Genomic DNA, 26,417 nt, shown 5'->3' with positions numbered 1-26,417 from the left:
CAGGGCTGGACAGCCACAATAACAAAAACATTTATTATTAAACCCTTTTTTTTGTAACCGTGACCCAGCCGACCCAGTCGGCTGGGCCAACCACTCGGCCCAGCCGACCCAGTCGGCTGGGGCTTACTGCTCCAGGGACTCAGCCGACTACAGGTCGGCTGGCCCAGCAGTAACCCAAAACAAAATATACATTTTTTTTTTGTAAAACTAAGCTAAACATATTCATATGAATCAGAAGTACTTACCAAGATTTAATTAAATCTACTCAAGCATGAAATCACAGATTTATAACACAGTTATGCATGCTTACACCACGGATTTCATATGCTTTTTCATGCATTAGCATGTAAACACAAAAAGAAACAATTCCTACCATGAAATAAATTATGATTTAGTTCTAACAATGACTATGCACAAAAAATAAAGTTTCAAAAGGGTTTAAAGAATCAAAACACATCCATGAAAGAGGAATACATGAATCCTCTTCCGTGTATTTTAGAGGGATCACATGGATCTACGTTTTTACCATGGTTTTAGATCATGGTATAGCATGAGAATCGAATCGGTATTCGATTTCTCACTTATATCAAGAGAAGGGACCCGTACCTTTGAAAAAATCGAAAAATAGAGAAGAACAATGGTGGAAAAGGGGTTGTTGGAGAAGAAGATCCCTCTTCCTCTTCTTCCTCCTTCCTCTCTTTCCCTTTCTCTCTCTCTCTCTCTTCTTTTCCCTCTTTCTCTTTCTCTTTTTTCCTTCTCTCTCTTTTTTTGTTGTGTATAATGAATGGGAGAGGGGATGACGTCCCCCCTTTCCCCAGCCCTTTCTAAAAAGGCTGGAGAAGAGAGTTTCCATACCAATGGAACTCCTCTCTCCTTTAGTTTCCTAATTTTTTTGAAACACTACCAAATGTTGACTTTTCTAAAAAAAACTTTCAATCCTTTTAAAACTTTTTCTTAACATCTCTTAAGCTGGAATAAGGACTCTTTTAAAGAGTCCTACTCAATCCCAAAAAATAAAATTCGAAATTAGTATTAATTAATTATTAATTATTAATTAATTAAAATTGCAAGAGGTTTTAAGTTGAGTAAGAGCAAGACAGAATATATGGAATGTCGGTTTAGTAAGCAACGAAGTAGTGATGGGAGTGTAGTGAAGCTTGGTGAGCAAGAAATACCGGTGCATGATTGTTTCAAATATTTGGGATCTATCATTCAAAAGTATGGAGAAATTGATGGAAATGTAAATCATAGGATAAAGGTTGGGTGGATGAAATGGAAAAGTGCAACTGGAGTGTTGTGCGATCGTAGAATGCCATTGCGGTTGAAGGGAAAGTTTTATAGGACGACTATTAGGCCCGCTTTACTATATGGTACAGAATGTTGGGCTGCCAAGAGACATCATATTCAAAAAATGAGTGTAGCTGAGATGCGTATGCTGAGATGGATGTGTGGAAATACAATAAAAGATAAGATTCAGAACGAGGAGATACGAAAGAAGGTAGGCGTTGCACCCATTGAAAATAAGATGAGAGAGAATCGTTTACGGTGGTTTGGACATATTCGGCGAAGGCCTAATGATGCTCCAGTTAGAAGGATGGAGAAATGGAAAAATATATTAGTTAAACGAGGTCGGGGTAGGCCTAGGAAGATATGGATGGAGGTGATAGGAAAGGATATGAATGCTTTGAACCTCACCAAGGACATAACATTGAATAGAAATGATTGGAGGAGAAGGATTCATGTGGGAGACCCAGAATGATTTTCTTTTTTGGTTCATATCGCCGACCCCAATTGTTTTGGGATGAAGGCGTAGTTGTTGTATTAATTAATTCAAATTATCTAAAAACTTTTAAAAATTACCAAATTAACTCAAAAGGCTTCTCAACCTTATTAAACTCCAAATTAAGGCTTTATATTGAATTTAAAGTTAAAAAAACGTTGGGCTTGAATTTAGATTCGGGTCCAAGATCCAAACCCATACCCAAAACGAAAATGGATCAAGATCTGGATCAAATCCAAATTTAAGTAGGACTTAAATAAGACCCAAATCCATATTAGTTCAGATCGTAGGCCTTGGATCCAATCTGATCCAACTCCGGATCCATTTTGACAAACTGTTCAATTTTCAGAAAATTGTGATTTTCGGGCGAGCCCGAACTCGAAATCAGGAAAACAAAATATCGTTGCGCTCATAATTTTGAGACACATCCAACGATATATTACATGAATACCAAATTCTGAATTTCGCCCAAAAATAACTCAATTTTCACTCGAATTTCGCTTGAATTTAAAGGTCAAAAATAAAACTTTTTTATCTCCCTTCGATTGGCTCGTTGCGACCTGGGCCAAGCCCAGACTCAAAGACATCAGTCTAAAAATCGAGCCTCAAACAATTTTTCTCCAGACAGCCAAATTTTCGACAAAAATCAAATTTAACTAAGTATGAAAATACACAATGTTACAAAGGGAGTATTTATATTCTTATCTTTTGAATTAAATTTAATTGTGTATACTGACTCTGATTGGGGAGGTGATCCAAATAACCGTCACTCTACCACTGGTTTTTGTGTGTTTTTAGGTAAATCATTAATTTCTTGGAGGTGTAAAAAGCAACAAAAGGTGTCATTGTCATCTGCTGAGGCCAAATACCGCGTCATGGCAACTACAACCATGAAGATTGTTTGGATTCGCCAGTTGTTGAAAGATATGGGGTTCATGTTAAAGGACCCACAAAGTTGTGTTGTGATAACAAGAGTGCAATATATATTACCAAGAATCACACTTTTCATGAGCGCATCAAGCATATCGAGATGGACTGTCACTATGTTAGAGAAGAATATATGAAGAAAGTCATAGATCTACCATATGTAACATCAAAATATCATCTGGCTGAATTTTTTACTAAGGCGCTTTATTCTCCTAGATTCAATTTTCTTCTTGACAAACTTTCGGTCATTACACCGTAAGTTTAGTCGGGGATGTTAAATTGTAATTCACATATATATATATATATATATATATATATATATATATATATATATATATATATTATAATACCCACTAGGAGTAAAATAGTCTTTTCACAGTTTCATGCATATTCATTTAAAATATGCTTTATTCTTTTTTTGTATTTTCTTTTTTCTTTTTATCATTTGAGGGACCCACCATATATACATTGGGCCCCTATGACAGTTGGAGGGGCTCCAGATTCCATATGGGAGCCCCTCCTTGGGGGAAGCGGATCAGGTCATGCTGAACATGAGCGTTTTTGCTCATGCTGACATCATGGCCGTCCGATTTGCATTTTAAAAAGCTCAAAAGTCAACAAAACCATGTGGCATTCATCCAAAATGCTAACAGACGGCCACGATGTCCGCATGAGCAAAAACGCTCATGTTCAGTGTGACCTGATCTGCGCCCCTCCTTGGGTCCTCTCTTGTGTATAAATAAAGGGTCTTCTTCCTTGTAAACTTTAAGCTTTGTATTGCTCTCTCTCTCATTAATAAAGATTTTTTTTCATGCCTTTGTGTATTTATTCTTCTTTGTGAGTGTTTTCTTGTGCCTTTGTGCACGTAGTCTCATTCTGATTCTTGTGGGTTAATCAAGTCATTCTTGAACTTGATTTTATTGAAGATATTTTCACAGAAACATTAAGGAGCTTTGGATGTTCCTATTGTATATGTCCTGTTGGGTTGAAGAGGTAATGAAACCACCATTACATAGCTTGACCTTACAACATATATAACTGCAGTTCTCATCTTCTGCCAAAAAAATGAATCAGTTTCTTGAAAATTTGTACTTTGGATTGGGGTAATCCGTACATCCGATCCACCAGTTGGTGCAGGTTATTTCCCTTCTAAATTGTCTGATTTGTTTGCATTGCGAGTATGCTTTGTCAAGTAGCATCAATATTACAACTAGTTTGTTACTATAACTGCTGTTCTCAAGCCTAGGCAGGTTTTCATTGTATGCTCAAACTCTTTTTTTTTTTTCCTGGTGCAGGCCGCGGGATACTAGTTTGTCCTGTTTGTCTTGGAACTGGTTTGGCTAATAACAAGGGTCTTCTCCGCAGACCCGAGGCACGTCAGTTGTTGGATAAAATGTACAATGGGAGGCTTCTTCCAGGTTCTTAGAATCTTCTTCTGTTGAGCAATGTATGGTAAGAGAAAGGCATGCATGTGCATGTTTCATCAATGGCAAGTAATATTCCAAGGTGATACTATTTGGGTGCCATAACTGTATGCTTTTGGTCAAGTTGCTTCTTGGTTAATTCAAGGCCTCATTCCTGTTGCGTTTCTCCAGTCTTGAGAATGCTGGGGAAGATGATATGGATTGCAAAAGCTTTTGTTAAGATGAGTGATACACATGATTAGTTGTAGATGCTACTTATTGAAAATTGTTTGGAAGGCCTTGAATTTCTCGGATCAGGTCATTAACATTGTATGCATTCGTAAACTTGTACCCTTTCGTTAACAAAAGATACCCACTAAATGTAATTCATTTTGTTTCCTTTCTTGTTGGTGGTCTCCACTTTATGCTCCTCATGTTTGTCATGCTTCCATGTGTGTGTGTGCAGAGAGAGAGAGAGAGAGAGAGAGAGAGAGAGAGAGAGAGAGAGAGAGAGAGAGAGTATTCTGGACTGATGATCAAATGAACCTGATGGTGAAAGTCCGTTCATGCTCACACACACATGCACGCACACACAACACACAACTTTTCATATTAACATTTACAGTGTTGAACTGATTGAAATGATCAAACATTGCCAGAAATAGTGGCATTTTTTAAAATATATAATTATCTTTAGGAGTAGATTATGTTTTTTGTTTTGAAAAAAAAAAAAAACAGCCAAACAAAGTTTTTAAAAGAAGTAAAGATATTTTAGTGTTTTTAATTTGAAAAATGAACTTTCACACATTTTAAAAAGTGTCACTGTCTTATAGGATGTTTTGGTTATTTCAATCAGTTGAACGCTGCTAATGTTAAATTAGATCCAACGAACCGTGTGATTCACTCAGCATGTGACATTTGCAGGATAGAAAACTTCCCAAATGCCTGGTTGAGATGTCATAGGTGGACTGGAGGCAGGATCTGGTGCAATCACATTGCACAAATGCAATGTGCCGTTGCACCTGATCGCCCTCTTCTGTTGCAAAGCCTCAGTGTGGAACCCAGCAGCAGATGGATGGTGATCAATAGCAGCGGCACATTGCATTTGTGCAATGTGATTGCACCTGATCCCAACACGGTGGACTGTGGGTAGAACCAAACCAAAATATCTTACTGAAAGAAAATTTTCAAAAAAAAAACAAATAAAAAAAAACCGGCATTCCTTGTTTTAATCTTCAAGCCAAACAGGTTGCAACACAAAATCGTGAACCAAAAATATTTCTGAAAAACCTACAGATCTCGACAGGTCGGATGTAATCTGACATCTGACCCGGATCCGAATTCGATTAGTCAGATTCGCTAGCCAAATTTGGATCTGATTAATAATCGGATCTGGCATTGAGTTTCTTATCTGAATCTAATTATGTAAATATAGGATTTTAAGCTAGTCAGATCTGGCTTGGTTTTGTCTGATCCCATCTGAATCCGATTATGTCAGAATTGATTAGATCGGACTCGGTAATGGCTAAATCCGACTACCTTTACATCCCTACTCCCTACTACTCAATATGGACCCACTCTTTAAAACCCGGATACAGTATCTGGTCACGTGAATCCGCCCATATCCGACCCTTTTGTATCTCTAAATCTGAGCTACCACGATGTTGATCGCTTCAAGTCCATTATACATACTGGACATATCCAAACTTGGGTTTTGGATCCATGAAAAATCAAAACAAATCCATGCAACATAAATCCATGAAGGTTTTGAATATATACGAAATCCAAAACCATTGTGGCCCGGTTAGAACAACGTGTTAATTTTAAATGAAAATTTGAAATGCAGGCAAAACTCTGCTTCTTTTAAGAAAATATTTGGAGTATGATAAACTGTATTTCAAAAACTGCTTTCTAAAATTACTTTAACATGGATCCATAGTGGCAAAAGCCTAAAATAGCAAAATAACAACCAAATTCTTGTAAGAAATTGATTTTTTAGTTTTTTTTTTATGATGAGGAACCCTCGCTGAAGCGAGCACAACCCGGGGTGGGGCCCCACGACCACTCTGTCTTATGTGGCCCACCTCTAAAAGCTATGGACACACCCATGCGTCAGCAGGGTTTGATCTGGTGCCTTCATGTCAGCACCCTCGACCATCCTGCTGGCAATGCGGGTGACCTAGTTTTTCTTATGTTTTCAGTAAAATATCAAAAAAATAAATTAACAATTAAAAAAAAAACATAAGAAAACAAAAAAAACAGTAAAAAAAAAAGTTTTCCCCAAAATATATCTGGAAAAGGAAAATATCGTGATATATTTAGGTAACATAAATATCCTAATATTTTCAAAACATCACCATATTTTGAACGCATTAAACAGATGGCAAAATGAGTGCGCATCAGGTCAGAGCTACCACTCATGCCGTTTATTAGGGATGGACAGGATCTAGTATACACATTTTGTGATTTTTTGGCTGTCTTGGCTTGATTTGGATCCGACATTCTTATGTATTTTACAGGATCCGATCCGTTTGCATTCCTGCCGTTCATTTAGGGCATTGACCCATCTAAGAGATCCTAAGTTCAGCCATAGTGTTTTGGATGTTGTTCATCGAATGAATGAACGGCATCAACGTCACGTAACATTAGGAGTGTCAATGGGTTGGGTTTGGCCCCAACAAGACCCGTACCAAATCCTATAGGGATAGGATTTTGTGATAAATAAGAAGGTCCCAGTAAAATTCGGGTCAGACCGGATGGGTCCGATTAATATATGAAGCCGGGTATGGTGTGTGAAATTTCATACCAGACCCAGGCCTGACCCTAGTTTTGACTAAGATCTGTAATTTTCAAATTAATAAGGATAAAAATATTATTTTACTGGGTATGGTTCGAGGTTTGGTTCATGTAATCCTTATAGGATTTGGGTATGGTTTATCTGATGGTGGGTCTGATTGAACCTGAGTCTGAACCTGATACCATCATGCCAAATCGGATCTGAGTCTGGTTCTACTTAAGTCCAAACCAAACCCGACCCATTGATACCCAAGGACCGTCATAGGTAGGTCTGCCCTGCTATTAACGCACTTTGGCCAAATATACGATATTTGTTACACTGTGATCCGATCCAATAGTGGATATTTCATATCCAAAACCAAACTTGCCAAAAACGATACGGAACCGGATGGATCCTAATCCAACCCGGTATCATGGTTGTGATGGACCCCTGCAAGCTATCAGAGCCGTCGGATTTCGAGATGGGGTGAGATCACAAGGGTTTTGCTGCTTCTGCGAGTAAAATCTAAAACCCTTTATTCTCCCTTCGGTTCAGAAAAAAAGAAGAGAACTGCAGAAAAAGATGATGATAGCAAAGGGTTTAACGCTTCACCATTGTGGGGTTGTGATGTACGACACGTCGAGGCTCTTCTTTTCTTCCTCCGCCCTCTTCCTCCTCCGCCGCAGCCACGGGCGGTGGCGCCGCCCGAGGACCAGGCCGTTATCTGCCTCCGCCTCGCCGGAGCCGCAGAAGGGAGAGTCCTTCTTCGCTGCGGAGGACGTCTCGTGGAAGTCTCTCGGTGTCTCGGAGCGGATCTCCCTCGCCCTCTCTGACGCCGGGCTGCACAGGCCTTCCCTGGTTCAGGTAGACACCTCTCTCTCTATGTTGTTGCGTTGAAGACAGGAACATGAGAAGCGTTCGTTTTGTCGATCGTTTGTGTGTGATCTTTGGGACATTGTTGGGTTCAAAGTAAGATTTTTTTTCATTCACTAGCAGTATTTGGTGTCAGTATAATCTTGTTTCTGTTAAGACTCATAATAACTCATGATGAATTAGAACCAAAAGTTGATTATTACTTCCTCATCTGGTTCGGGAAGGCAATCTTGAATCAAAAAGTTGATCTAGTTGCCTTTTGCGCTCGAGTCGCGTTAGTGCTACCAATCGGGGAATGTGTTACTAAAGAAACAATTTCAACTTTAATCGCAATTTTCCATTGAAGGAATGAAATTTGTGCGTGGGGACGGGGTGGGAGTGTCTTATAGATTATATCATGCATGTAATTGAAATATTACTGTGAGACTCCTCTTAACATCCGTTGTGTATACAGAAATTTTTGCTTTTTCTTAGGTTGGAAATTGCATTTAGTGAACTAGCAGGGAGGGAGGAATCTTAGGTTGGAAATTGCAAGTAGGGAACTAGCAAGCTGCCTGTCATAGGGAGGGAGACTCACCAAAAATGGACTAAAAACATGGGAAATAATAATAACATAAAAACACATTGTATATATGATCATAATGTCATATCTGTGTATGTAGAAGAACCTGAAAGCATCGACTGCCAACACCTTAAAACTACCAGCATTGACATGGAACGCTAGGCATTTTGAAGTGAGTAGATCACATAGGTGGAGAGTCTATTGTATGGTTGGTTTCATTTTCTGGAGAACCATTTTGTTCTTGTTGCTAATGTTCTGTGGTATTGTATATTGATTTGTTTGTCTTGCTGGTATCTACTAATTTTCATTTATTTGTCTTCATTGTCTACATAAATAGGCTAGATACAGTACTCAAATATGTATGTAGAAGTGCAGATTTATAGGTTAGGTAAGGTAAAGAGATTTGAATTGAATATGGTTCATAGGTTGTAAAATAAACCTTATATGGTTATCTCATCTTTCTTGTGTGCTAGGATGTTTTTTGAAGTCCTCAAATTGATTGTGGTGCCTTTGTTTTTCTTGTGGTTGGTCAAGCTAAGGACTAGCTCACGGATGGATTTAATCTGAGATCCCCCACTTGTGGAACAAGTAGATGCTACGGTGTGTTGCACTAAATGTTGTTGTACGTTGTTTTACTTTTTCAATTTGTATTCCCTCGTTAGTTGCATCAAATATTTTCCTACCAAAAAATTAACAAACATTCATATTTTCTTTTTGAACCTAAAATGTGAACCTGTTTAGTTTTGTTACAATTCATTAGTTGCATGATTCTAAAGAAAATGTTGTATTTCATGGTTTTGATTGTGCAATGTTCTTTAGCATTCCCAAAATTCTTTTTATTCCATAGTTTTATTGTGCAGTGACAATGTGTTCATTAATATGATGCAGAGGATTTATCTTTCCATATTTATTGTGCTTCATTCTGTTCCTTGCAGGCATCTTGTATACCATTAATAACTTCTGGAAATGATGTTGTAATTGCAGCTGAGACGGGTAGTGGTAAAACACATGGATATCTGGTTCCCTTAATTGACAAGTTATGTGCCTTTTATGATACTACCGCAGTTACAATTGACCATGGGACTGCTTCGGTGCCTCGGAAGTTTTCTCTTGTTCTCTGCCCAAATGTGATGTTATGTCACCAAGTTGTTGGCATGGCAAATTGCCTATGTGATGCTGATGGTGAACCACTTTTAAGGGCTTCAGCTGTCTGCGGAAGCCAGGTAAGTAAGTGTGTTGGATGCCAACCAGAGGCTCACTTCACAAGTTATTTTCCTAGACGAAAAATGAAGTACAAGTGTGGAAAATCTTAAAGACAAATTTCGTAAAAGAAGACAATTTGATACCCATGTTGAAAGGCTTCTAAAGCTAAAGTAACATTCAGCTGTTCGTATTATAGTTTATGGGTGACTATTTGTTCTTTCTTTCTTCTTGTTCTCTTTTCCTCATTGAATGATTTATTGCGGTATTGTAGGGTTGGCCTGTTACTCAGCCGGATATTCTTGTCTCAACTCCTGCTGCACTTCTGAATAATCTCTTTGCATTTGACCCAAAAAGGCGTCGTCGAATGGCATTTCTGAGGGACATAAAACATGTGGTAACTTGTTGAGTTTGATGATCTGGTATTTTAGTGAAGGATGTATTAGTCTAAAACTGTATTCATTGCTGGTATTTTAGGCATTTGGGTGAAAGAAATAGTGATTATTGGGAAGTTTGTGCTAATATAGACTTTGATTTGGTGCTGTGACATTATTCAGAAGTTTTCATTAGTAGTTATTTTTTTCAGTTTTACAACTTCTATGGTAATTCTTTCAAATGTTTTAACAGGTATTTGATGAAGCAGATCTGCTCCTATGTGGTAGTTTTCAGAATCAAGTGATCAGATTAATTAACATGTTCAGGTATGAAGAGAAAACACTTTCTAGGACAGAGGATTCCTTGGTTGGAAACAAAAGTAAAGATGAAGTGAAGTCCTGGGTGGATTTTAAGCCCGAGGATTATAATGAGCTGGAGCCTGTTTCCGCCACAGAGGATGATTATGCTGAGGATGATATTGATGTAGAAAATCTGGAGGAGGAGGAGTCTGTAACTGGAAGTACTGGTAGGAAAGATTGGTTGAGGAGTAGGAAATCCTACAAGCGTAGTAAGCAGTACATTTTTGTTGCTGCCACCCTTCCAGAAAGCGGGAAAAGAACTGCTGGTGGAATGTTGAAGCGGATGTTTCCTGATGCTAGTTTTGTTAGTGGGAATTTTCTCCACCGTCATAACCCAAGGTACATGCCTTTTGCAGGTCACTGATTCTTTTTTTTCTGTTCATTGCTCTATATTTTATAAGCTAGGCCAGTCCCAGACCTACTTAAAATGGATCGTCCTTAAATTTATCCCAAGTGCAGCCAACACGAAGCTGATCCAGAACTCTGTTAGCTACCTGGCTGGATGTCATCCAGTAAAAATGACTATATTTTACTAGTTGAATATTTCACTAATTTGCTGCAAGATGCTTCTTTGGTATTTGATTTTTTATGCACATCATATTTCTAAGTTCCACCAACATGGTGCAACTGTAATTTGTCTTCTTTGTAGGCTGGAGCAGAGATGGATAGAAGTTACAATAAACACCCAAGTGGATGTGCTTATAGATGCAGTGAGAAGAGGTCTTGCATCTAGCAGTTACGATGTTCATGGCGTACATCGGACAATGGTGTTTGCAAACACTGTAGATGCTGTTGAGTCTGTAGCCAAAATATTGGCCAAAGTTGGTATTGATTGTGTCACTTACCATAGTAACAGTTCTCTTGAAGAGCGAGCAAAGAACTTGATACATTTCCAGGAAAGGGGTGGAGTGCTTATCTGCACTGATGCTGCTGCACGTGGTCTTGACATACGGAATGTTTCTCATGTTATACAGGTAGACTAGTTTGTAAACATTTTCACTTCATATGTCCTTGTTCATGATCTTATATTATGATTTTTTTTTGTGATGAGCTGCCTTGTTGTGTTGGTGGTAATTTTTATTAAATATGAATAATTGCTGAAGCATTTATCATGGAATTCATAACCCTGTTAATCAATGAACTCATTTTGTGAATTGCGTAACAAATTCCGGAATTTGGGCTACCTCGAAGATACCTTTGAATACTTTACAAGTGGATAAGAAGGTAACATGTTGCCCTTTGTTCAGGTGAACTAGTCCAACTTATTTGTGGGTTTCTACAGCTACAGCCTCTGTCACATGCGTATGGATGCTGGTATTGGTATATATATATATATATATATATATATATATATACCTTTGGCAAACCCTTCATTAGATAGTAAAGAGGAAGAAAAGAGAGAGGTTCATGATGGTTAGGGGACACACCATGAGATCTTACTAGGCTGTTTACGAATACATCAGCCACTAATGGCTCGAACAAAATAAAATTGCTTGGATGCTGCTAAAGTACTTTACTGCCACTGAATAATCTTCAGCGATATAACGAAAATGCACCCAAGTGGTCTGAAGAACCAGCGTCAATATGGATCCACTAGCAATTTCGAAGCACATATTTTGACACATTGCATTATTTTGTTTTCGTTCATGGCAGAAGTTATGTGTGTAACTAGATGCTTATGTTGAGGTTATTGAGTTAACAAAGAAGGTAGAAGTACAATTAGTAGATCACCAAACCACATGAATAAACAACTGTGCAGCTTGAGCCAATTAAACAAGATGATTACATAGTATAGATCGAAGAAGCTAAGAAAATAAATTAATGGTTTTGAAGGTTGATAATGAATAAAAACATGGATGATAGCGGTCTCAGGGTTTTGCGTTAGATAGGGAAAAAATAAAGAAATAGGCATGCAAAACCAAGCCTGACATAAATATCACAAGGCTTTCCGATGCTGATGGAGTATTGAGAGCAGTTTGATCTTTGAGCTTTGCAACTTTATCATAATAATGAAATCATATTTAAGCTATGTCACATGGGTGCGGGTGCGGGAGCGGGTGCGGGTGCGGGGATTCAGCACTTCCAAAAAACCTGGGTGCGGGGGTGCGGCAGGGGCAAAAATGTAAAAAAAAAATTATATATATATATAATTTTGAAGTTTTAACAGTTTAACATTTAACAATAAACATTGTCATAAACTCATAATATGATTCATCATGCAACAGTATATCAACCTAAATATCAAATTATCAATCAAATAAGTAAAGCAATTACATAAATCGACCTAAATATCAATCAAATAAGTATTGCATAAAAGAACTAAATTACATACCAAAGTATATCCTGATGAAGTAATGGATGCTAATAATTTTCTTCTTCATCATCAAATGCATCATTAGAAGGAATACTAGGCTCAGCTAAATCCATGTTTGTTACGTTGAATTCATGTTCTCCCTCGAAGTCACACTCTTCTGGGTTTACATCCCAAAATTTGGATGTTCCTTGTCTGCATTATAAACCCAATTTGAAAATGATAAATACAATACAAGTATATTTAAATGAAAACTAAGAAATAATCAAATAACTAAGAGAGCAAATTAGTACCTGTATTCATCATTGCTTCGCGAAAGTAATCGAAGATTTGAATGAACATATACTAAATCCTCTGCACGCTTGCTGGTGAGTTTATTTCTCTTCATGTTGTGGATTTGAGAATATGTGCTCCAATTTCTTTCACAACAAGATGAACTAGCAGGCTGCGATAGCAATCTTAATGCAAGACGTTGCAGAAGAGGTGTTTCCGATCCAAATGTTGACCACCATGTGATAGGATCTATATTATCTTCTTCTCTCGCGAATAATGCCGGTGCATATAATCTCGAAGATGAAAATTTTCCAAACTCTTGTGTGACTTGATGTAGAAGATGTGCTTCTGGAAAAAGTCTTGTCATACACATATTTCTATGTCTTGATAGCTCTGGGTCTAAATTTGGAGGGACACGACCAATACCACCAGCCCGCCACTTATTTGCATAATATTTTGGATTAAGAGAATGTGCCATGCAATGCAAAGGAGTGTTGCTCTTATCCCATCTTCTGACTAAAATTGAATGAATATGATTAAAAAAATCTGAATCATCCAATGCAGGATTTTTTTCTTCATGCATGAAAACTATAGCTTGTATTTTTTCAATTATATTATCCCACATTTCATAAACTCTGTGAAGCATGGGCTCATCCTTATCAACTTCTCTTAACATTTCCCAAATAGGATACGTAAATTAAAGGAAGTATACCACTCTGTCCCAAAACTCATCATCAAGAATGAATTTCTTAATTTCTTGAGCCTTCGTATCATCATCAACACGATAGAATGTCCAATTTTCATCAGTCACCATGTTAATCAAAGCATTCTTCACTCTTTTAATCCTCTTCATCATCACAATAATGGACGCAAAACGTGTTTCAGCGACCTTCAACAATTTCAAATCAGAATGCCTATTAAATATAGCATTAGCACGATGGTGGTTAACAACAAAATTCCTAATGCTTTTGACATTTCTTTCTAAATCTTCAATCCATGAACATAAAGCATATGCTTGTGAATTTTCTTCTTCTTTGGGGTTGCATATGCTCTTTAGGGCTAGATTTAAGTTGTGTGCTACACAGGGAGTCCAAAAAATATGAGGGTACTCACTCTCCAAACTCAACGCTGCACTTTTACAAACCGGAGCGTTGTCTGTAATGATTTGTACCACTTTCTGATCACCCACTTCTTTTATCACTTCTATAAACAATCCCTTCAAATACTCTGCATTTTTATATTCCCCAGATGCATCAACTGCTTTCAAGAATATTGGGTCACTAAGCGAACAAGCAATGAAATTGATTAATGGACGCCTTTGAATATCTGTCCATCCATCAGACACAATGGAAACTCCATTTTGCTCCCATGAATATTTTTTAATTTCTAGCAACCTCTCCACGTTTGCCCTCTCTTTTGCAAGAAGTGTGGTTCGTATTTTTTCTGAACTTGGAGGCACATAACCACTCAAATTACAATTTGCCAAGGATGTTACTAAATCCTTCCAATAAGGATTTCTAGCCGCATTAAATGGGAGTGAACCAGAATAAAAATACCTCCCAACTTTTCTATCCAATTCTTCTCTTCCATATGTATTGAATGCTGCTTGTATCGTTCCTCTACCTCCTAGATTGACTTTTCTTTTTTTTTCAGCATCTTCTTGATGGCTTGCAAATGGCACACTGACTGCAGAAGAATCGGCCATTGCCTTTCTCTTCTCATATTCTTCTTGTATTTTCTTGTATTGCCTTCGCATTGCCTCATCAACTTTTCTGCAAGCTGAAATGCCATGTCCTGGTATCTTCAACAAATGAGCCTTCACTCTTGTGTAAGACCCAACAAAATCTTTTTCGCAGAGCTTGCATCGAAATCTTTTGTTTCCACCACCTCCTTCTCCAATTTTTGCAAGTTTATCTACATGTATCCATAGTAGCCCCACATCATCAATCCCACTGCAACTATCAGCAAAACTAGCAGCAGAACTCACATATTGGGATGAGGATGACACAAGTCCTTTCCCTTTATCCGTCATTTTTATCCTGAAAACACACAAAAAAAATACATTACAATTTTCAATTCAATTCGAAAACACAGGGAGAAGGGGGGGCTCAGCCCCTCCCCTGCCAACCCAACAAGAGAGCAAGAGCGAGGGGGGCTCGGCCCCTCCCCTGTCGACCCCAAAAAAAAAAAAACAGATGGGTGAGGGGCCTCCTGTCGACCCAAAGAAAAAAAACAGATGGGGCTCGGCCCCTCCCTTGTCGACCCAAAAAAAAAAACAGATGGGGGAGGGGCTCGGCCCCTCTCCTGTCGACCCAAAGAAAAAAAACATATGGGGGAGGGGCTCGGCCCTTCCCCTGTCGACCCCAAAAAAAAAACGGATAGGGGAGGGGCTCGGCCCCTCTCCTGTCGACCCAAAGAAAAAAAACAGATGGGGGAGGGGCTCGGCCCCTCCCCTGTCGACCCAAAGAAAAAAACATATGGGGGAGGGGCTCGGCCCCTCCCCTGTCGACCCAAAAAAAAAAAAAACAGATGGGGGAGGGGCTCGGCCCCTCCCCTGTTGACCCAAAGAAAAAAACATATGGGGGAGGGGCTCGGCCCCTCCCCTGTCGACCCAAAGAAAAAAAACATATGGGGGAGGGGCTCGGCCCCTCCCCTATCGACCCAAAAAAAAAAAAAGATGGCCCCTCCCCTGTCGACCCAAAAAAAAAAAAAACAGATGGGGGAGGGGCTCGGCCCCTCCCCTGTCGACCCAAAAAAAAGAGGTAGATGGGGGAGGGGCTCGGCCCCTCCTGTGCCGAAAAACGAGGGAGCAGGGGAGGCTCAGCCCCTCCCCTGCCGACCCAACAAGAGACCGAGAGAGGGGGGGGGGGTGCTCGGCCCCTCCCCAGCCGACCCAAGAAGACAGTGAGAGACATACCTGCGAGCCGAGAGGAGGAGCCGAGAGGAGGAGTCTGGGAGACGGAGCTGGGGGCGGCGGCGCTGGGGCCGGCGACGCTGGGGGCGGCGATGGGAGAGCTCGAGCTCAGGGGTAGAGAGAGGAGAGATTAGGGCAAAATTTTTTTTTTGCCCTAATCCTCCTCCTTTTCATCGGGGGAATTTTTTTTTTCGCCCAAAAATTTGGACAAAAATGACCCTGGTTGCGTTGACCGCACCCAGGGTCGTGTTGACCGCACCCGCACGCGATCCCGCGTCGCGTTGACGCGGGTGCGGCACCTGTTTTGCCGAGTCCCTGTGACATAGTATTTAAGGTACCATTGCTTGCTGTCCTTCGGTATGCTGCTTTCTTTGGCTAAGGGTCCAAGTGGATATTTTTTTTTGGATTCTCTTTCAGGGTATACATTGTCACAGTGTCAAGTTTTACTACATTTGCATTTGATTATTTTTTCCCAAGATGAACGTATCTTGTATAATTTTTCAGATGTCTACTTGATTCAGTTGAAATCCCCTGTCTTTCTTCTCTTGTATTTCTTTATAGAATTTCTTTAACATGCAACCTGTTTTTATCAAACTTAACAAATTCTTACTTCTGCAATGTTAAGGCGGAGTTTGCAACTTCAGCTGTTGACATTTTGCATAGAGTTGGGCGTACAGCAAGGGCAGGTCAACCTGGACTTGTAACAAGCTTGTATACAGAATCCAATCGAGATCTTGTGGCTGCTGTTCGTCAGGCAGAGAAGCTGGGGCAACCAGTGGTAATCTGTTTCTCTTGATCTTTTTATAACTTCAACAGGGCAAAATTTTAGAATGTTGAGATTTTGGTTGAGAAACAGATTGAGGAATTCAGACACAAGTGTGCAGACACACACACATACACATGCATTCAGGTGATCATAAACAAACATAACAAGTGATGCATGTGCATGGTTTACTACCCTCAATCGCAATTATACACTCGCACATGCTTACCCTCAACCATGATTTTGTATCCTTGTATGTGCATGCTCGCACACACATACACATGTACAGAGAGAGAGAGAGAGAGAGAGAGAGAGAGAGAGAGAGAGAGAGAGAGAGAGAGAGAGAGAGAGTATGCAGTAAACCCTTCAGAAGCCAACAAGATAACCAAATCATCTTTCATAAGTCAGTTCTTGAGATTGGTCAACATTATTGTCTGTGTGATTTCTCTCGTTTGCTGCCTAATCTAGTCAAAGTTATTGTCTGACCACAGGAGAAAGCATTTAGCAGGAAAAGAAGTTTCCGGAATAAGATTAAAAAGAAAGGCAAGCACTTCAACATTCTAGAAGCAAGTCAAGCATAAGCACAACGCTTCGAGAATTTTGTACATGCTTTGTGAGCCTTTGATGAAACTCCTGTTTATGTAGTCAGTCAGAAGGGATCATGTGTGCCTTCTGCCACCACAGCCTACACTTAGTTTTTAGCTGTACAAGTAAAACGTTCACTCTTTTTCTGTTGCACAGACAAGGAGCTGGTGATTGTAAAAAAGGTCTGTAGAATGAATTGGGTCGTGTTACTTGCACTATGAGTCTAATCTTTTGTCATCATTTTCTCTTTATGTTCCTTTCTCCATTGGAACTAAATCTCCAATCTGGGCAGTTAGCTTCAAAATGACAATTTGATTAGATCTTATATTAGTCAATAAGCTATTGTACCTGTTGGTAGCTCTAGACATTAAATATACTGAATGATGTTTAGCCCATTCATGTGGGTTATCAGGTTGCTGCACAATGTCTATATTGGCTGTCAGCGGGTCAAGTTTGTGTTGGATATCCGACCTGACATGAACCTGAATATCTGGATCTGGGAATGAGAAATTCTGGCCACAATATTATTTATTCGGGTTGACACTTGACAGTAATATGGGGGCTGGGTTTGGGATAGAATTATTTTCTGTGTCCAATCTGATCAGCTGACCCTACTATTTTACCTTATGTTTTTACATTTATATTTTCCGTATGGATGTAATTTTTTTTTCTGTGGATATTTTTGAAAAAATTTATGAAAACCATAACATTTTGATATTTAGCATGATTTTTGTTGCTGCAATTTTCGGAGAATGAGATCTATGACATGGGTTCAGTGTGCAGGTTGAGTCGGTCTCAAATTTTTGGAGAACGAGATTGCTGGTTGACACAAAACACAGAAAATCACTACACGCACAGTGATTTTCTGTGTTTTGTGTGGCCTGAGTTTTTTTTTTGTAAATTACTTGAGCCCGATCGCTGGATCTGCTCTGCCTCGACTATTTGAACATTTGTTGCTTTTATTTACATTGGATTTGGTCTGTCTCTGCTGGATGTTCAGAGGAAGCGCTTGGGACTGATCCACATCCAACCAAATGAAGACTAAGGTCCAAATGTGACGCCTCAAGCCTAACTGAACTGAGATGGTGAGACCAAGTGTGAGACCTGGAATTAATGGGTTGACCTGGCTAGGACAGATTTGATGGAAATCTAGTGCTTAACCACGCTATAGTGACCTAAGCAGTGGGTACACCTGTTTAGGAGGTGTCTCGATTATCCAGAGTTGGACATCTCAAGCTTTGAATAGACATTAGATGATGTAGATGCTCCAAGTTGTGGAAGTTGGAGAAATGTATTCCGCTTCCATAGAAGATAGGAGCTAAACTAGTTTTTTATTTTGGGATAATCCAAGGGAAAAGCCCCCCATCACTGACTGCACATTGGCTGGTTTCTGGTTGGTAAAACCCTTGAGGTCGCCCCTGCCCACCAGGGAGTACACTGAGCTTCATCCTTACGGCAAGGGACGCCAACTGTGGGTTTTGAACTTGTGGCAGGAACTAAACTATTTAGTTGATTCAGTCTCTTTGTTGCAACCCATTGTCTCCAAATCATATTTGAGTTTTGCATTCTTTATATATAGTTCAATTTACAGATGCAGAAACTGAACAATACATCAAAACTTGATAAGGAAAAGCGACGCCGGAATCTTTTGAATTAAAAGGAAAATCCTATTCGACATGATCGATGAAAAGTCTCAGCACGCAGCAAAACATGCACTCGAAGCAGAACCAAGATAGCACATAAATGAAAACTACAACAAACACAGGACAACATGAGCAGAGTAGAGCCGAAACATAGCATAGACAAAACAGAGTAACTGGTGAAAATTCTTAGTTTCTGTCCATATGTGCCATCATGACAGGATCAGTCACTTGCGCCAAATTGAGGCATAAAGTGGAGTCCCAGATAGAAAATGAAAAGAAGCAAAAGAAGTAAATGGGCAATATATTGGAGCTAAACAGTAGCACCACGAGTTGAGTCTGCAGGGAGACTATCCAGATAACAGAAACCTGCCCAGCGTTCATCATGTTTATTCTTAGTCGCCGATACTGGATCTGCAAGTGATTAAGGGAATGTGTTGAACTAGGGAGTGGGGTTCTCTATCTTTCCTCAACCTTTGCATGAACTCAGTTGGCATGTAATGGAGAGACAACTCTTGGAGGTTGGTCAGGTATTGAATTCCTTGTGGCAAGCTACTTAGCTGGCGGCAACCATCGATCTCTAGCTTCTTAAGGTTTGACATTGCACCCTTGGGCAACACCATCTCTTTCAAGTTTTTGAAATAAGTAAATTTTAGAAGCTGAAGCTTTGGAAACCCATTAGGCCCACATTGTAGCTTCTCTCCATTGTAAGCTTTATTCTTAAGAAGGTGTACCAAACTTGGACATGATTGTAGGAGCTGAAAGGGGTCTTCAGTTAAGTTGGTGACTGTTAATGTTAAGCTTGTGAGATTAGGAAGCAATTCAATCCCATTGGGCAACTCCTCTATGCACCCTTTCAACTCTAGGGACTGTAGATGCTTTGGAGGAGGTGAAAACAGTGAGAATACTTGAACTCCACCGTCATTGCTAAAATGGATATGCGGCTTTGAGAAGTTCACTCTCTTTCAAAAAAGCTTTGGGAGTTTCACCATCCTTTCAATAGACACACAAAGCTCATCCTTGTCTTCCCCATGAACATCCAGTAATTCAAAATGTAAGAGAACCCTCAAGTTGCCAATCCCCTGAACGATCTTTTTTCTAAGATCGATCAGGTGCACCAATGTTTGTAAGCATCTCCAATTGCTGATTCCCTCCCGTAGATCACGTCCGCTAATGCCATCAGTTATCAAATGGCGCAAGCTTTTTATTTCCCAAAGCCCTTTTGGGATACTCGCAATACAAGTGAAACTGATATCTAGCGTTTGCAGGTTCTGAAGCCTCCCAATAGATCTAGGAAATTTTTTCAGGTCCACATTCAACTTTAAACTCAAGCACCTCAAATGAAACATTTCTACCACTTCATCGGGAAGCTTTTCAATTGAGTAGAATCCATTACCCTCTAAATCTAATACCCTTAATGTCTTAAAATTTGAAAGCATGGACAGTGGCAGCTTATAATGACTGAAAGTAAAATGGGAGCGAAGGCTGGGAATGCTTACATTGCTGTAAGAAAATGGAATGCCGTTTGCATCATGTGACACGATGGATATCCGTCCGCACACCTCAATATTGTCTATGCTTTCTGCATTTAATGCAAGGCAGAATTCCTCTTCCTCTGCTGTCTAGAAAGACAGGTCTCGCATAAGGTCATGCGTTCGACAAGATATTACTCTACCACTATAGTCTGTTTCTGCAACCAGCAGCATACTCTTGTCAATTAGTTCCATGAGGTAGTCCTCTCCTGTGTCCTTTGCTTGGAGGCCTCTTTTTTTCTCTATGAAACCCTCTACAGTCCAAAGTCTGATGAGTTTGTCCTTTTCAATCAGATGATCTTCAGAGAACAAACCACAATAGAGATAACATGATTTAAGATGCCTGGGCAACTCATTGTAGCTCAGCTTTAGGATGCTTCTTGCTTGTGAGAACCATCACTCAAGTACCACCTGAGACTATTACGCACCTTTTCCCACTCTGATTGTGTTCTCTATTTCCTGGACATAATGCCTCCCAAAACTGCAAGTGGCAAACCTTCTCATTTGTTCAGCATGCTATCACAAACTTCTTGTAGCTCTTGAGGAACAGAAGCTTTATTAGAACTCCCTGGGAATGCTTTCCTATAAAACAATGTCAGCGTAGTGGTCTCATTTGATGAACAAAATTTGAAACACCATTTGCTTCAAAAGCAGAAGCTACACTCTCAATGTGAGTTGTGACCACAATAGTACTTCCATTAGAATTCTTAGGCAATGCAATTTTGATGCAATCCCAAGCCTTTGCATCCCATCCATCATCCAACACAATCATGTATCTTTTCCATTTCAAATAGTCTCCAAGTTCTTTTCTCATGTCATCTTCATCCATCTCTTCTCACTTTACAAAGGATTGTTATAGCATACTTTTTAGATCTTTAGTATCAAAACTTTGAGAGACTGTTATCTAAGCATAACAATCAAAATGTGCCTCTGCTTTACTTTTAGATCATTGTAAACTTTGTTTATGAGAGTAGTCTTACCCGAACCGATCAACCATTGTAATGGACTTAATCTTTGAAACTTCATCTCCTTCTTCATTCACTAGCTTTTCAATCAAGGAATCCACATCCTTCTAGAACCCCACAAAATCATCTTGCTCCATAAGATAGGCGTAGCAATCCTTTCGTGTTTGATTTGCAGTATCAGAACTTTTGTTCAGAGTTGTCCTTTGTAGCTCATACATGTCTGACTCTTTATTGATCCTTTTCTTAATTTTTTGTATCTTGCTTGCAAGATCATGACATGCTTTTAATTGCCTAGTGCAGCGAACATGGTTGCTTAGGATGCCCTTAAGGCCACCACCGTTGCAATGAATCGCAATTTGTAGCATGAATTCGTCGATAACGTCCTCAACATCATAAGCGACACGCCTTACTTGCTTCACCCATGTACCGATCCTCGTCGGCTTCTTTCTTTGCATCAGCATATTTTAAAAAGGCTTGCATGTTCTCCAACTCTTCCTTCATCTCTTCCACTTCATCACGAACTCCTCCCAATAACTGCAACTCGCTCACCACCAAGTCGCCCAACTTTTGGACCAGGAATCCAACGGCTGAATCAGCCATCTCTGCTTCTGTCAAGCTTACAAAGACCAACTATTAACTCTTTCTTTTGCCTAATACTAGTAGTGCATGTGGTTTCACCAGAGATCGGGCACCTAACTTTATCTTTCTTTTGCCTAAGATTAATAGTGCATGTGGTTCACCATGGGCACTAAAATGAACGTATGCCTGCGAGAAGAAACAAAATGGTGGGTCGACTTTTTCATATGAAATCCAAAATTTGGCAGCTGCTACTTTTCTAATTGCATAAGTACTCTCCCCATCAGTTTCTAGACAGAGCCTTAATTTGGTTGGTGAGGAAGGTAGAATGTGATGAAGGGGTTCAATAATATACAACTCAGAGCAGATCACATGTTTTGCCAAATCAAGGTGAGGAAATGCACCATCATCCCCACAGTCCATTCTCGAGATCAACGGCACTGCGGTCATGGCCATCAATCATGATGCCATCAACGCTCGAGCTATCTATCTTCTCCGCAGCGTCACTACATGCCTTTCCTTTGTAAGATCCAAGCATGAACTTGTCAATAACATCCTCAATATCATGTGCAGCACGTCTTACTTGTTTAATCCATGTCCCGATGCTCTTGTCATTGTCTTTCTTTGCATCTGCATCTTTTATAAAGGCTTTAATACTCTCTAGTTCTTCTTTAAACTCTTGCACTTGAAGCCCAAATCCTCTTTTCAACTGCCGCTGATTCACCAAAAAGGTATCCAACTTCTGGATTAGGTATTCAACAACTGCTTGAGCCATCTCTGCTACTCACAAGCTCCCTAATGACTGCTTCCAACTGACATCTTCCCCAGATATATCAAGCTTATGTTGATGCCAAAAAGCGACATCAGTCTACCTTCTAGTTTGGTGGGTGGTGGACAAAAGCTGCTCAAAGTAAAAAATAATAATTTTGAGAGAAGCTCAAAGTAAAAAAAAAAAAAAATTTGAGAGAAGCTCAAAGTAAAAAATGGCGACTCAGCTTTTTTACATGGTCTGCTCTCATTGGATCCCACTTGTCCTGTTCAAATTGATTCATGTTCTATGCATGCTGCGTGTAAAAAAAAATTAGGAGTCATTCCAATTCAACCTGACCCATCCTTAAGGGCTTTTTGATGGCTTGTTCAAGATTGGAACAAATGAACAAACAAAAAAAAAGGACAAAACACTGGTTTCATTTCGTTCCTTAACAATTGTACCAGGTTCAATGTTTCTTTGGACCAGATGTTGTGTTCCAAATGTCTGTTGTTTGATGCTTGGACAGACATGGATAATGGGTCAGATTACTTCCTTTTGGATCGTATGACCCGATCCACCTGCCATTTTACATGTTTTAACATATTTATTGTGGATTTTTGCTTTGAATACGGATCTCAAATTGGATCCAAATACCAAAATAGGCATATATACCACTTGTCGCTCAGCGGCTTCCTACAAGAACAATAAAGCTGCTGGTACTTTGTGTCGAACCATATATGTAATGAAAAGGAAAGTGGGCTGATTCCCATAAGTAAATTTTTTTCAAAAGAAGCTACCAATATATCAACCATTTTAGTATGCCTCAATTGATTCAATTTAATATAAACATATAATAATTGTATCAGAGTGAGTGAGAGAGAGTTCATTTTTCAATTATGGCCTTTTTTCATAACTCGCTAATGAAAAGACAAGACAAAGCTTAATTAAACAAGCTATATTATTATATTTAGGAAAAGCAAAAATATGCCTCTTTAGCTAATCCTTCTCTCTCTTGATGCCAAAAAGCAAAACATGTGCATATTTAACCAATCCTGCTCTCTCTTCATGCCAAAAAGCAAAACCTGTGCCTACTACAAAAGTATAAACTTTCAAAAAAAAAAAACATCCAACTTTTGTTTATGTTTATCAACATATACGCTCACTACAAAATTTTTAATTACAAGTACTTATCCAAAAGAACACCTTGCTTAACTTAAAAGCTTGCAGTCACAAAAATCATCATGTTCACAAGTTACAATTTCTTGATCTTGTATCAATTTATTTTCTGTGGAGAACATAAAAACAAAATGTTAAAATAATTCTAAAAAATATAAAAAGAGATTTATTAGAGTTCAAAACTTACTTGTTTGGTGATTGAAGTTGCACTATAGATATGACAGCTTTTTTCACTGGACAATTTCTTGAATCATGACCAACTTAGCCACAAGATGTTACCCTCCAATTCACCACTAACTTTGTTTTTCTTTCCTTTGGCCGTCCTTTAGTAGTCAAGCTAATATGATTAAGTACAATCTTCACATTGGTTTCAGTCATAGTTTCTCTTACAACATTTTGAGACTCTTCATTTGTTTCAACATTCTTGCATTGCAATATTTGAACAAAATTCATAACCTTTGTTAGTTCTTTATGAATCAAATCATAGCCTTGTCTTTTCTTATTGAATTCACAAATAATATTTGAAGCAATGTACTCTAGTTGTTTAGTCTGGTGGTTGCTTTTAGTCAAAGTAATATTGAAAAGTTCCAATGGATCAAGAAGACCTCACGAGACCAACTTTTTAATAAATATTGTTTGGGAATTGAAAAACAATTAGATTGTTCAAGCACACGAAGAACATGTCTAGAGAGAATCCTAAAAAATTTAAATTCTTGACAACTACATCTAATAGATTTCCAATACACAACTTGGTCTCTAATATAGTTACTCTAAGTGTCATTTGCGACCCTTACTACACTATACTCAAAAAATACCACATACACTTCTTGAAACAAACTGAAGCCATATATATGGTGAGAGAACAATAAGAGATCCATGTGTTTTTAATGTTCATACAAAATATGTGATTTTACTTCTGCATTTGTGAAGTTAATTTCTTTGAGAGGAGGTACACATAACTAATAATTGTGCACTTGGTAAGAACCACAAAAAAAGAGGTGTGAATATCAATTTTAGTAAGGGTTACAAATGAGAACGAAAATCTGCACGTTTTCCTGATGAATTTCATACAAAATATGTGATTTTACTTTTGTATTTATGATGTTCCATTTAATAAGAACTGCAAAAGAAAATGTGTGAATATCAGGGTTTAAGTGAGTGTTTGTGTTCAACATATGTAAAAATTAGTTTAAGTGGGTTATTTGCGACGTTATGATTAAGAGAAACTTCACGTTATCTTTATATGCGCGCTTGGTGAGAACCGCAAATAATTATGTGCGGATATAAATTTAAGTGAGGGTTACAAGTGATTCACACGACTATTCACGGCTTGGCTTGTGTAAAATATGTGGATTTACTGTACTATTTGTGATTTTACCATCAACAATGAGGACCGCATAAAAAACTCCTATGAAAATACATTTAAGTGAGTTTTTGTGGAACGATACAACGTACGTACCTTGCAACTTCCTCAGGCCCCTGGTGTGAAGGGTAAAATGGTCTTAAAATTTTAGTATTTGCGATTTTGAACAGCAAACCTGATTTCATAAATGATAGAGTATTTGAGAAAACGTGTCATTTTGTCCGTACTGTATAAAATTTTCAAGTCCTTATACTTTTCCAACATCAGATTCCTCACGTGGTATTGCTTCACCACACTACACTACGGTACCAGGTGGACACAATAATTCTAGATTATATGATTATAAAGGTTTCGAGGTGGACACAATAATTCTGGGTTTCATGATGATGAGGGTTTTGAGGGGGGCTGATGGTAAAATACTAAGGAGCATGTTGAAACACTTGCTGCCAATAAGCTTGTACTCACATTCACACAATAATTCTAGATTATATGATTATAAAGGTCTTCGTGGTGGATGCAGTTTTTTCAGGTTATAAATAAAAAAAAGAGCGGAAAAAAAGTCAATCAACCATAATGACAGGTCTATATATAAGGATCCTAATTGATATGGATCGAACTATATCAGGGTCATTTTTAGTCTTAAAAGCATTCTCCTCATTTGTTCAATTAATTTCAAAATTCAAAAATTTCCATCATTTTGTGGTTAGATTTTGAGTCGCGCGACAGAGTAAGGGTTGAGATTCACTCCTTTCTATGACGCATTGTCCTCATTCTTTATGGAACGATATATCATATGAATGAGGTTCGACCAGTATTCCATTCGTCACTGATCCAAACGGTAAAAGTGAGCTGGAAAAATTATTTTTGAACTTTATCATGATAAAAAGTTTCGCAATTAGAGAAGGTTACTCGGGACATTGGGCAGCCTCAGAAACTGGATTTTGAAAACCACAATATTTCAAAAATATTACCACTTCCGTCATGCTATTAAGTTAATTAACATGACAAAAGGCTTCTTTATTGAACAGATTTTCCTAATATTAGCATTTTTTATATTTTTATATTATACTTTTATGTTTGCTGATATTTTTACAAAGATTTCTCAAAATGCAAAACTCTTGTATATTTTGGAAGAAAGAAAGATTGGAAGGCGAGAAGATTTTTTGGTTAGACGCATGAAATTCACTAAGCATTTTCTTCGAACAAATGCAGAACCAGAATGGATGGTTTTGTGCCTATTACCAGTTCTTCCTCCTGAGTTAAAGCCAATCATTCATATTGATGGGGGTAAACCAATGAGTTCAGATATTGTT

At 38.7% G+C, this 26,417-nt stretch overlaps 3 protein-coding genes across 5 annotated transcripts in view; 2 read left to right on the top strand and 1 right to left on the bottom strand.

The window, feature by feature from the left end:
- EDA3 (DnaJ/Hsp40 cysteine-rich domain superfamily protein) overlaps window positions 1-4,515 on the top strand; it is a 64,619-nt gene extending 60,104 nt beyond the window's left edge. Inside the window, exons 5-6 of one of the 2 annotated variants that reach the window (XR_016427117.1) lie at window positions 4,003-4,213; window positions 4,303-4,515. Coding sequence is in view for 1 of the 2 variants with exons in the window: in XM_089984529.1 (XP_089840655.1) it covers window positions 4,003-4,133 (131 nt within the window). In the remaining variant the exon portion in view is untranslated. Of the gene's footprint in view, window positions 1-4,002 lie in introns of both variants that reach the window. The other variant, XM_089984529.1, reaches the window with a different exon arrangement.
- Window positions 4,516-7,467: 2,952 nt separating this feature from the next.
- Window positions 7,468-17,429, top strand: EMB3108 (DEA(D/H)-box RNA helicase family protein). Of its 2 annotated transcripts, none has more exons than XM_089985347.1 (7): window positions 7,468-7,750; window positions 9,257-9,544; window positions 9,796-9,918; window positions 10,149-10,594; window positions 10,905-11,229; window positions 16,379-16,528; window positions 17,008-17,429. In XM_089985347.1, exons 1-7 carry the CDS (start codon window positions 7,469-7,471, stop codon window positions 17,095-17,097), a joined length of 1,704 nt encoding a protein of 567 aa, XP_089841473.1. In that variant the 5' UTR covers window position 7,468; the 3' UTR covers window positions 17,098-17,429. The 2 variants fall into 2 exon arrangements, with proteins under 2 accessions (XP_089841473.1, XP_089841472.1); XM_089985346.1 differs by having other exon boundaries at window positions 16,379-16,531.
- A 2,277-nt stretch (window positions 17,430-19,706) lies between these two features.
- LOC149818576 (toMV susceptible protein tm-2-like) lies at window positions 19,707-21,838 on the bottom strand. The gene is made up of 3 exons (XM_089986249.1): window positions 21,649-21,838; window positions 20,412-20,572; window positions 19,707-20,363 (listed from the first exon to the last, which is right to left on the bottom strand). Exons 1-3 carry the CDS (start codon window positions 21,836-21,838, stop codon window positions 19,707-19,709), a joined length of 1,008 nt encoding a protein of 335 aa, XP_089842375.1.
- Between the last annotated feature and the right edge of the window lie 4,579 nt (window positions 21,839-26,417).

This window comes from Nuphar pumila, chromosome 13 (genome assembly GCF_984573655.1).
Source record: "Nuphar pumila chromosome 13, dmNupPumi1.hap1.1, whole genome shotgun sequence".
Lineage (NCBI taxonomy): Eukaryota > Viridiplantae > Streptophyta > Magnoliopsida > Nymphaeales > Nymphaeaceae > Nuphar > Nuphar pumila.
This window is presented reverse-complemented; position numbering and strand designations above follow the sequence as displayed.